Below are 13,237 nucleotides of genomic sequence, written 5' to 3'. Positions count from 1 at the left end.
CCTTTATTAATGTTTAAAAATAATAAGAAGGAAAAAACAAAAAGTGCTAAGGAATGAAAAACAAACACAACTGAATTAAATAAAGGGCACCTACACCCTAACAATAACTACACTACTCGAGTTCTTCCGGATCATCAAATAAAGTTTTGTAGAGGGCAACGTTCGCAGGGTCCACCTCCACAGGCTTCTGCGCTGCCCCTATATCAATCTCCATAAGAACAGGCTCCTTGACACTAACTTCCAAGGATGCCAAGGCCTCAGAAACATTTTCAGTTTGAACAGCTATAGCCCGCTCGGCCTCAAGGGCACAAACAATGGTAGGGGAAGGATTATCAACATCAATTGGATTAGCCACTGGTTCTACTAGGGGCTGAACTTTCCTAACCCATACATTATTCCGGCGACGATCTCGGCGAGAGCTTGCATTTCTTCTGTGAACGGCAGGCCCCTTCATGTTAGGAAACTTTTTAGGCCTAGAACTAGAACGGGGAGGAATTTCCTTTCGCTTTCGATCAGGACGAGCTTTTAGAGTCTTCATACCATGGTCGCGAGGATTAGCAAGATCACGGCTCTCATATTTAGCCCTACCTCGAGGTATCAAAAGCTCAGCCTGCTCTTCATTTCGAGCCTTTGTTCTCACGGCCTTATCATCGGAACTCATCCACAACTTGTAGTTTTCGGAAAGACCCACAAAGCCATCTCTAGCCACGGTCCAACGCGGGAGGCCACCATAATACTTAGCCCACGCTTGAACCCGTGCTTGTGAAAAGACCGCTACTTTAGGTGGTACCGTATCGGAAAACGGGATAGTTTGCCTTAAGCCGTATTATCGCATGACTCGGTAAGGAAACCTATAAACGGGCCGAGACATCCCCAACAAATAAACATAAACTAACACCTCGGAACCCCCCGTCATATTAGTCAAACCCCACCACGGTACCACCCACTTAATAGAGCATATGCCATGAGTGAAATAGGAGGCCCACTCGGCCTCGTCCTGGCCTTGGTGCAGATACTTTCGGTTACCCAAGGCTATAGGGCGATAATGTTTAGGATCGGCAAGAGCTTCTAGAAGCCTAAGTCGTTCCATGAGCCAAATCTGCAAAAAAACAGGTACGATCAGAAAAATAATAATAAACGAAAGTCCTTCTGGGACGCACTTTCAACGCCCAGGACCAGGCGCCAGAAATTCCGACGCCCAGCTCTGGGCGCTGAAAATCAGCTCCAGGCAGGGGGCTGTCGAGGCAAACGAAAAAAGAAAAGAATAAAAAATATGTGCGAATAAACGATCGATTACCTGCAGCGATAGGGGGCTCCCCTTAAAAATTTCAGACTTGGCATCCTTTTTTAACTCATCCGCGCTCAGTAAGGTCTCGGCAACAACCAACGGCATAATGGAATAGAACCTCTCCATCTGGCTGATCAAGGGGATCAACCTTATGTCACCGAACTCGCCATTGTTATTCGACAGTAAATAGTGGTTCAACAAGCAGAATACAAATGCTCGAATATTCAATTTCTGTTCGGTCATATTTTTACTAGGTCTAAAGTGATGTTTTACAAGCTTTGCCAAATTAACCTTATCACCCACAACGATCTCAGCGAGCATGTTAGCATCTAGTCCTAGGAAAGCCCCTATAGTTGTTTTACCCTCTTCAACAGTGCCAGGGGTAGCAGGAGTAGCATTGGTAGGATAACCAAGGATCGCGGCAAATTCATCTGGCAAAGGTCATACTTCATTGCCCCGAAAGACAAAAACGTGGTGATCAGAATCCCAAAAGTTCAGGGCCGCATACAGAAAATTATAATCAATATTAATTTGTTGTAAGCCTAAGAATGCCTCTAAGTGGTATCCTTTCAACAAAGCATTTTCTGTGGGATTAAGGGCTCTTAGCCAGCGCCTAACAGCTCGTTGGAGGGAGAAGGGAGGAATCGACATGGCAAAAGCAGGGAAGAATAAAAGCTAAGCAATTGCAAAAGAGAGGAAGATTGAGAGTGGAAGACGTACTTAAGCCCTATATATACACGAAAGCATCAAGTGACATCCTAATCCCATTCGGAAACGCGTTAAGAAATCCAGAACAAAAAAAACTGCCAAAATGGCATTTCCAACGCCCAAGGCTGGGCGCCCAAATCTTTAACGCCTGGCCAGGGGCGCCGGAAATGTAGCCCAAGGCCCGAATCCTTCAAAACGCGGAGCAGGAAAGGACTTAAAACCGTGTTAGTGGACACGAGCCCTGCTGTATTCAAGATCAAGCCCAAAGCACCTTTAGAACCCGAATAAGTGAAAATAAATGTTAAAGCTTGTCGAAACTTAGACTCCTCTCAAGGAAAAAATATGTGTACATTTTTTCAAGGCAATATAGAAAAAATAAAAATCAAGGTCATTTTTCGAAACACAAAAAACAAAAAAGTCAAGTCGTTGGTTTCTCAAATTAAAAAGCGTTTATTTGTCAAAAAAGATCTATCAGGGACAAAGTAAGCTCGATGTATCAATTATTGAAAAATGAAGCAAAACTTTGTCGCCCGGAAAATGAAGTCGCACTCCACGACTTCATCAAAGTAGCATACCAATACAATGATCGCTCGCACATACGAGCACGGTCCCAAACACGATTAAGGACGTTATAAAATACGCACTTCTCTTGGCAAAGAACGACCACCAAGTACAAATGCTTGGGGGCTCGAAAGAGAATATATATTTCAAAAGAGAGTATGCAAAGTTAAAACAATATTCCCAGACTACGCTGTACGAAGTCCTGTGATTTGGATAATCTCAAAAGATAAACCTGGATTACGACCTCAAGACAAAGGTCGTCGTTGATACTTATACATAGTCCCCTAATCAAGGACCCAGGTAGTGGCAAAATTGAGCCGTAAAGACTAGCTCAAAACCATGAAAGATGATGACCACGAGACAATGGTCCGTCTAAGCACGTTGTCAACCCACATTCAGTTTGCAACTAAATCCGAGCATCCCTCGAAAGAATTCGCTCTTAAAAGAATGAATAAAAAGAAATTCTCAAAAGAAATCACAAGAACAAATGAAATAGGGACTTGCCCACCTCAATCGGGCAAGATCGCGGCACGTACCACGCGAATCCCAAATCGAAAAGACGAATTCAGGTTCGCTCACCTCCAGCGGGCGGGGCGTCCACCCTTAGCGGACAGGGCTCGCCCACCTTCGGCGGGCGGGGTCTGAGTCACTAACCGCGCAGGTCCTCGGTTTTCGAAAATGAAAACAAAATAAAATCTTCAAAAACAAAAACAGGCTCGCCATCTTTAGCCAGCGGGGTCTACGTCACAAACCGCGTAGGTCCTTATTTTCAAAACATCAAAACATATTCGTTCACTTCAATCGGACGGGGCGTCCACCCTCAGCGGACAGGCTCGCCCACCTTCAGCGGGCGGGGTCTGGCCACTAACCGCGCAGGTCCTTAGTCGCTGCAGCGATAACTTTTCCTGGTTTATCCTTTTCCAAAAATCAAAGGATGGTTTCCCTTTTCCAAAAATCAAATGATTGGTTTTCCGTTTTTCCAAAAAAGAACGATGTGCTCGATTTTCCTTCGTTTTACGTCCTATAAAAACAAGTGGGTTTTCTCGTTTAGCTAACCCTGAAAATGAGAATCTTTAAAAAAAGTTTTACCTCGTGATTGGGCTTGGCCAGGCCTAGTTACACTTTATAGCTTTGATTTCGAAAACATCTTTAGATACTTCCAATGACAAAGTGAGGAAGTTTCTATACTATCAGTTAACAAATTCCAATGACGCGTGAGGAATGTGTTAACACTTTAAGTGATGACCCTTAAGTCACATGTTATCACTCGGGGGCTCGTGAGACCCTCGCAGAACAGGTCACATACGCCATGGCTTGTATGACGCACTCCGTCTAGTACTTTGACCATCGTCTCGTCTCGAGACTCAGTCAAAGTGGGGGCTAACTGTAGACACCTACTTTTGTCCCCATTCCCGAAAGGAAGGTTCGATGATGAGAACATAAATCTCCACTTGGCAACGCATCTCTTACAAAATAACGAATCTCAATCACCCTTTCATTTCAGCCAAAGCTACTATTTATAGAAACCTGCTAAGAAAAGTAACTGCCGTAAAAAGGTAGTTGTTAAAAGTGGCAAAGTCATAAAAGATAGAAACCTGTCAGAAATAGGTGTTGCACTCCAACATAAATCATAAAAGAGATAGAATTTGCATTCCTGGTATAATTCGAAAATAAGAGTTACGTATTAATTAAATTCCTAACGAACCTAGAGTTCGTAACGGGCTCAGACGCATTCCGTCATAAGTTAATACGCACTAAAATACTCGGATAAATCTCAAAAGCTCCGTATTCTAAGAGTCCAAATCTGACAAAGAACTCGGCCCAGATCCCATTTTCAACGCCTGGATCTGGGCGCTGAAATCTTTGGCGCCCAGCCCTGGGCGCCGAAAATGCCTGGGGTCGTTTTATCTCCGGATTCTTTTTGGATTCGTATCTTAAAATCTATCTTTCCACACACTCTTTTCTTATAAATACAGCCTAAAACCGACGTGAAACACACAATTCCCTAACCTGAATATTGACTCTAGCCTTAAGCCTAAGCCTCACGCTGCGAAATTGATCCGGCGTTCTGTCGCAATCGACCCGAAAGTCGAACAGAACGCGTCCTGCCCCTTGTAGCTTGATGAATTAAGCCTAAATACTGGAACATTGCTTAGAAACCCGAGATTCGTTAAATAAAAGGAGAAATAGCAAAGCCAAGTGGTTAGTTTTCTGAGAACCACAACGCACCTCTCAAGGGTGCGTTGTAATGTGTCCCTCATATGATTTAATCGCTTTCATCACCCTTTTATAAAATTGTCAAACTATTAATTTCATTGATCTATCACGCCTAATAAGATAATACCTTGGACAATTGAATTATCATGCTAGGTACCTTAAATCAATCTAAATAAGATAATCACGATCGATTTAGTGTTATGTGTTGCATATTGCTAAAATCAATTAAGAATAGTTTAATAGTTTAACGCATGTCCCTTCAATTATTTATGCTGAGCTAGTAAGGATAACCTGCCTCTGGAGTATTATCGATGAGCACTCCTCTCGGTAGCTACAGTCCCCCGAACTATCAATCTCTGCCCTGCGGGTGTACGTTGAGCGATCCCCACACCAGGGATCACAAGGGAACCTATGGCCGTCGTGGATGAATATAATTGCACTCCCTTTATGTCACGATAACCGGGTTTTATCAGTTTTTCTCATTGTCGTTAAAAACTGAATGGTGACTCCTATATTACTAGTCGATTGGGTGTAAACTCACAGGAAATCCAATAACACTTGATCTGACAACGTCGCGCCCACGAGGGACGAGGTCACGCATTAGCCTCGTGCTTTTTCGACCTCCTCACATAAGGTAATAGTGTGAAGGTGTCGAAACAAGTAAAGGTTGAGTTAACTATGGGTTCGTATGTGGATAAGATTCTTTTTGATGTTATTCATGGTGCGTTCATTTCATGGTCTTGCTTCATTTTATAGACGTTTTATTCATGATTTCAGTACCATTACTAGTCCTATTACTAGTTGTTAGAAGAAAGGTGCGTTTGTATGGGGAGAGGAAGCTAAAAAGTCATTTGATGTAATTAAGGAGCGCTTGTGTGCTGCTCCTATTTTTGGTGTTGCCGGATTTTTCTCAACCTTTCGAAGTCGAGTGTGATGCTAGTGGTGTGGGAATTGGTGTTGTTTTGATCCAAGGTAAGCGTCCCATTGCTTATTTTTTGGAAATGTTAGGGGGTGTTCGTTTGAATTATTGCACTTATGATAAAGAGTTCTATGCCATTGTTAGAGATTTGGATCATTGGAGTCATTATTTGCGTTCTAGTCACTTTGTCTTGCATTCTGACCATGAATCTTTGAAGTATATTAATGGGCAACAAAAATTGAGTCCAAGGCATGCTAAAGGGGTTGAGTTCTTGCAATCCTTTCATTTTTCTTCGAAGTACAAAGATGGTAAGAGAAATGTGGTGGCTGATGCATTATCACGGAGATATACTTTGCTTGCTACACTTGATGTTCATCTATTGGGGTTTGAGACCTTGAAAGACTGATGGTGAACTTGGAGTTGCATTTGAGAAATGTGCAGATGGTGCCTATGGAGAGTACATGTTGCAAGATGGGTTTCTTTTCAAAGGCAATCGTCTTTGTATTCCCAAGCACTCAATTCGTGAGCTACTGGTTTGCGAGGCTCATGGTGGAGGGTTGGCTGGTCACTTTGGCATAGCTAAGACCTTGGAGATATTGAGGGAGAATTTCTTTTGGCCTAATATGTTGGGCGATGTTACGAACATTGTGGGTAAGTGCGTGACTTGTCATATGGCCAAGAGTTCTTTCAAGCCCGGTTTGTACTCATCGTTACCAGTTCCGGTTCGTCCTTGGGAAGATGTTTCTATGGATTTTATAGTGGCTTTGCCTCGTACTCAAAGAGGTAAGGATGCTATCATGGTCGTTGTTGATAGATTTTCCAAGATGGCTCACTTTGTTGCTTGTCACAAAACGGATGATGCTTGTAATGTGGCTGATTTGTATTATAAAGAGATTGTTCGTTTGCTTGGAATTCCCAAGACTATTGTTTCGGATCGTGATTCAAATTTTTGAGTTACTTTTGGAATACATTGTGGAGAAAGGTGGGAACCAAATTGTTGTTTAGCACTTCACATCACCCTCAAACTGATGGGAAAACGGATGTTACAAATCGAACCTTGGGAACGTTGTTACGAGGGTTCGTAAGTAAGTTTCCCCCAAAAGGGGGGAGACTATAAACACACTCAATTCCCAAGGAATTGACACAAGTTCCTAGATAGAGAAACACCCCTCAATTTCAGATATTTAATGCTTTCTTTTTACTAAGAACTTCTTCCTAAAAACCCTAATCTTACTTAAGCATCGGAGGGAATATTCCCACTGGAATATTCTTGTTTTGCAAGAAAGCCGTCTGACGTGGACTGGACTCGACTCTACGTGGAACCGGATACCTCCTCGTCATCAACCATTGGAAAAACTCCCACAACACCTCTTATAAACAGAAATCAAAAAAAATCGCAAGTCGAGTGTTTGTCGAAGGTCATTTGGTTTGGGTTCCTTTGAGGAAAGAGCATTTTCCAAGCAAACACAAAAACAAGCTTATGCCTAGGGCTGAAGGTCCTTACAAGGTGGTTGCACGTGTGAATAATAATGCTTACAAGATCGAGCTTCCGGGAGATTATGGTTCCCATGCTACTTTCATTGTAGGTGACCTCTCACCCTATCTTGATGATGATGGCGCGCCTTGCTGAATTGAGGTCAATTCCTTTTAAAGGGGGAGGGATGATACGGCCATGGATGAAGGTGATCGTCAAGGTGACGGTCTTATGCTCACAATTGGAACCAAAGCTGATTTAGGTTCGATGGCTCATTTTGTGTGCATGCTGACTTGGATTGAGTGAGTCGTTTGATGGTTCGTTTAATGAAGTCCGTTTGATGGTCCGTTTAATCAAGTGCGTTTGATGGTCCGTTTAATCAAGTGCGTTTCATTGTTCGTTTAAGCTTATCTTTATTTGTTTTCGTTTAATTCAGTTTAATAAGGGAACAATTGTTTTAATCCAATTCAAATTCAGTCTTGTACTTAGCTTTAAATATTGCTGTTTGTAAGGAGGGTTTTAAGCCTTTGTAACCTCGAAATTGGTGACTGAATTAGGAGGCTTTTAGAGCTTTGTAACCACCGGTTTTAAAGGCTCTTAAATGGCTTTTAAATGGCTGTTTAAAGCTCTTGTAACCACCGGTTTTTAGCTTAGTGTTTAGGCTATTTATAGCCAGCTTGTTGAATAAAATAAAACAACCAATTTTGAAGAATAAACACTTGTTTTCAGTAAGCTTTGAATTATAGATTATAATTCAACCTTTTCTTTGTTTTAGACGTGTTTCCTACTCAAAGAGCCGATTGTGAGTCAATAGGTCTTGCCTTTCAATCACGTTTGACGAGCTATAGGTCTAGCTTGTTAAAAACTATCCTTACTCATATAACGACTTTTTAAACTCGTATCATTTGTGGTATTAGAGCTGTTGTTCGTGATTCTTACGAGCTAAAATGGATTTTGACGACCCTGACTTTCCACAACATCTCCAAGAAGCCTTGAAGAGCGTTCGAGATGGGGGATTTGAAGGCATCCTAGACGTGACTCACTACGGGTTGTGGATGAATTCAAAGTCACGGAACTTCCTGAATTTTTTGGTGGAACAGATCCGGAAGCTTATTTGGAATGGGAGCGCAAGATAGAGCGAATGTTCGATTTCAAGGACATTGATGATGAGAAGCATGGTAAGTATGACATATTGAAGCTAGGACGAGGAGCTTCATTGTGGTTCGAAGGAATGAAATCCAAGAGAATTCGTGATGGGAAGGAGGAAATCACCTCTTGGGAGTCTTTAAAATGTAAGCTACGTAAAAGGTATGTGCCAACACCTCATAGAATAACAACTTATCGAAAAATTGATGAATTGAGGCAAGGGAAATGAGTGTGGCTGAATATTGATGAGTTTGAAAAGTTGTCCTTAGTGGGGGAAATTGAGGAGATTGAGGAACAAAAACTGTCTAGATTTTTCCATATTCTGATTTTGATACTCTTTGTGGACTTTGTTTAAAATTGGAAAACCAAGGGAAAGCAAAATATGGGGGAGGATCAAGTATGGATGGTAAGGCCAAGTCTTGGTCTAAATCTGAACCTATTTTGAAACCAAACACATTACCTAGTACCGTAGAGTCAAGTAATTCTACGGCTGCCCAAAAATTAGTTAACTCAACCGAATAACCAAGTTTGTCCAAGGTGCGTTGTTTTTAAGTGTCAAGGGTTTGGACAATATCAAAATGTGTGTCCAAATAAACGGGTATTGACCTTGAGAGAAGCTGTTGAATGCCGTGAGGAGTTGTTTGAAGAGGAGAATAGGTTGGGGGACGTATTTGTGATTCATGAGAGTGGCGATGAAGAGGAGGAGGGGTATGAGGCTCCAGCTTATGACACAAATCTAGTTCTTAGAGCTCTACAGACCCAAATTGCATCTACTGATTCAGACCAACGAGATCAGTTATTTCATACTAAATGTCTAGTGAAAGATAAGTGGTGTAGTGTGATTGTTGATGGGGGGAGTTGCACGAATGTTGTTTCTTGTGAGATGGTTTTGAAATAAGGCTTAATCACTACAGCCCATCATAGGCCATACGCACTCCATTGGCTCGATGATGGTAATAGTGAGAAGGTGTCAAAACAAGGAAGGGTTGGTTTGATTATCGGTTCTTATGTGGATGATATTCTTTGTGATGTTATTCCTATGGATGCTTGTTATATTTTGTTGGGTTGTCCTTGGCAGTTTGACAGGGACGTGGTTCACAAGGGGAGAAGCAACGAGTATGACTTGAGAGACAAAGGCAAGAAGATTGTGCTAAAGCCTATGTCATCACAAGCGTGAACGATCCATAAGTATGCAACAAAAATAGAAGGCGAATCTCACCATGTTGGCTAGTGAACTAGAGATTGAGCAAGCTCTAGATCATGTAGAGTTGGTATATTTGCTCGTGGCTAAGGAAAGTTCGATCGAAGGGGTTTCGAACTCAGGCACCCGGGTTTTATCGGAACCTTTACAACCAACTCAGCAGTTAAATGTTTCATTTACTTATGCAGTTTTGTTTTATATATAATATAACTAGACTTCATTTTCGAGGCCCCTTACTTTCGGGGGCCCAGGGCGGTCTCCCCTCATTTCACCCCTCAGGGCCGGGCCTGACCTTTTCCTATATCCACCTAGTTGCAGTTAAATACAGGCACCCTAAACTAAACGAAATCAAGTTCAAAGATATCCTCAATCAAGCCATAATATTTCATCTTTGCATGCTGCGGACTATTATCCTTGGCACTAGAAAAATGTAAAGCTGATGCCACTAAAGAAACACCACTATTCTACGTAGTACTACTAGCATCCCTCCTCTTAGTGTTAAAACAATATCCATTTATATCATAACCTTTTTGGGATACAACATTTGCATCTGGACCAAATGCTAACAATCTAATGTCTTCACTAACATCATTTGGTATTTTTTTAAATCATGATCCACTTTCTCTTGGAACCATCTGATGAAAGATCGATTGTGTTCGTATCTAAAAAAAATTTCACCTTTGCCATGATATTCCTGCCTAATCAGATTCATATGTTCTGCAAAATATGGTTGCACCTCATCAATTTGTTGTAAGATGTAGAGGTAAGCTTGATCAACTATTTCACGACGTAAGTGTAGCACTTTACGACCAACTGTACCAATACCTTGTACTCTCTCCTCATTGTGACGAGGCTTTGGAAGTCCTAGTGTTTCTAACTCTTCCAAATGCTCGTTGCAATATCTAAGGACCTCATCAGTTAGATATCCCTCAACTATGCTGCCTTCTGGACCAGATCGATTCCTCACATAACCTTTCAAATCACCCATATTACGCTCAAATGGATACATGTACCTTAAATACACCGGCCCACAAAGTTTGATCTCTCTCACCAAATGAACAACCAGATGCACCATGATGTCGAAAAAGGAGGGCGGAAAATACATCTCAAGATGACACAATGTGACAATGAGTTGTGATTGCTAAGAGTCTAATTTACCAGGATCAAGTACCCGCGAACATATAGCTTTGAAAAACAAACAAAGTCTGATTATAGCTTGTCGTACTTGTTCGGGTAAAATCGACCTAATTGCAATCGGCAATATCTCTTGCATTAAAGAATGACAATCATGAGACTTCAATGCAACTAATTTCAAATCTTTCAATGACACAAGGTTTCGAATGTTCAACGAATATCCAGATGGAACTTTCACATTATGTAAGGACTCGCATAATACTTATTTCTCCTTATTCGATAAAGTATAACAAGCTGGAGGTAGGTAATATCGCTTTCCCTTTTTTGTAGGTTTCAATTCAAGGCGTATTCCCATCTTGACCATGTCATTTCTAGCCTTCTTTCCATCTTTAGTCTTCCCTGGCATGTTCAAAATCGTTCCGATCAAACTATCTAATACATTTCTCTCAACATGCATCACATCAATACAATGCCTTACACTAAGATGTTCCCAATATTGAAAGATAAAAAATGCATACCTCTTTTTATAACATAACTTGTCACCAAGAGACTTGTAGGGTTTGCCGAAAACACAATTGATGTCCTTTACTCGTAGGAGATCTATGTTCTGGATTTCCATTAAAATCCTTGCGAAGCCAACGATAAGGGTGATTGTGAGGTAGAAATACTCGTTGAAATGGGTATACAACCTTCTTACTGCTCCTCAATTGAACAGCTTTGGTATCCTCTTCACAAATCGGACAAGCTTTGTATCCCTTGAAAATATTGCCAGTTAAATTCCCATACGCAAGAAAGTCATTAATTGTGCAGAAGAGCATAACACGCAAAGTAAATGTTTCCTTACGATATTCATCATACACACGCTCACCTTCATCCCACAACTTCTTCAAATCCTCAATCACTGGTGCCAAGTACACATCTATGTCATTTCCAGGTTGTTTAGGCCCAGATATCAAAATTCACAACATAATGTATTTGCGCTTCATCCAAGGTGGTAAATTGTAATTCACCAACAGAACTGGCCAAGTGCTATGCTGACTACTCATGTTACCAAATGGGTTGATTCCATCTGTACATAAGCCTAGCCTTAAATTCCTCGCTTCACGACTAAAATTCGGAAAAGTAGTATCAATATGTTTCCATTGAGGGGAATCAGCAGCATGCCGAAGCATCCCATCTTTTTTTTCCCCCGCCTGCATGCCATGTCAAATTCTCTACATCTTTAGCATTAGCGAACAAGCGTTTGAGCCTAGGCAATACAGGTACGTACCACATTACCTTAGCAGGTTCATTGGTGTTTTTACCGTTTCTCTTCACCTTATATCGCGATGTCCAACAAGTTGGACATTCATGCAAATCATTATAATCCTTTCGATACAATACGCAATCATTAGGGCAAGCATGTATTTTCTCAGCATCCAAACCCATCGGACACAACATCTCCTTAGAACTCGGAAGCGTGTTACCTTTGGGAAACATATCTTTAAATTTTGCCATCAATTTTGAGTAATGATAATCAGTCCACCGGGCTTCCGCTTTCAGTTCAAATAATTCTAGTGAACTTGTGAATCGAGTGTACTTACTGCACCCTGGATACAAAGGTGTCTCGGCATTAGTCAACAAACTTTCGTCAATAGGTGGCCCCTCTGTGAGATCATCCTCTGTATCATGAAACATCTCATCAAACACCTCATCAAGCACCTCATTTTCATTACCATGGTGAGTATTTAAGTCCTTTGCATGGTCTTCGTAGCTATGATTCTCAGTACCCGTTTCCCATTCACCATGCCATATCCAATCATTATAATTTTTGGAAAAACCATTCCAAAAAATATGATCTCGTAATTCATCTTCTGTAGACACCTTATGCATATTACCACAACTCTTACAAGGACAACACATTTTTTCTCCTTCCTTTTTACGTGTAAGTACAATACGAATGAACTCCTCAACCCCTTGACCAAAATCAGGGGTAGTACGCTTACGTGAAATCCAACTTTTGTCCATATCTAACCAATGAATATGTCATATATATTAATTTCAACTATGTATACACATTTACTAACTCAAATAAAATCATGCATTGTAATCTTTTTAATTGGAAATAACACTATAGCTTGTAATATCACAACATATAAAACACCACTCTCCAGATTGTCCATAAGGCCTAAAATGTCGCCTTATGTCAAATATTAAACTATCTCTCCAGTAACAATTGGAAATCGGTGCTGACAATATCAGCCTACAACTAGGACAATCATTTACTAAGTATTCATATAATCTCATCAAATTCACCTTTCAACAAATTAAAAACTCCAATGTAATCCTACACTAATCTAATCTCATCATGATTTCAAATTAAACATTAATCTTAATAGAAAACAACTTAGTAATACTTAATTATATACATAATCTATCAATAATCATGCACATGCTTGAAAGTTGAAACTCAATTCACAATTCTTTTTCATACTCCTGTGACACAATATTTTCTATAACCAAATTATTTCAACTCCGTACCAAAATCATATCCCACTCCAACTAAAAGTCACCAACATAACTTCACTCCCATAAACGTTCCTTCCCCCC

General features: G+C 40.9%; 1 protein-coding gene across 1 annotated transcript; it reads right to left on the bottom strand.

Annotated features, from left to right (window-relative positions):
* Positions 1-10,910: 10,910 nt before the first annotated feature.
* On the bottom strand, positions 10,911-12,655 carry LOC110795951 (uncharacterized). Its single transcript, XM_022000988.2, has 4 exons — positions 11,927-12,655; positions 11,700-11,841; positions 11,238-11,567; positions 10,911-11,047 (listed from the first exon to the last, which is right to left on the bottom strand). Exons 1-4 carry the CDS (start codon positions 12,653-12,655, stop codon positions 10,911-10,913), a joined length of 1,338 nt encoding a protein of 445 aa, XP_021856680.1.
* Positions 12,656-13,237: the final 582 nt, after the last annotated feature.

The sequence above is a fragment of the Spinacia oleracea genome, chromosome 5 (genome assembly GCF_020520425.1).
Source record: "Spinacia oleracea cultivar Varoflay chromosome 5, BTI_SOV_V1, whole genome shotgun sequence".
NCBI lineage: Eukaryota > Viridiplantae > Streptophyta > Magnoliopsida > Caryophyllales > Amaranthaceae > Spinacia > Spinacia oleracea.
This window is presented reverse-complemented; position numbering and strand designations above follow the sequence as displayed.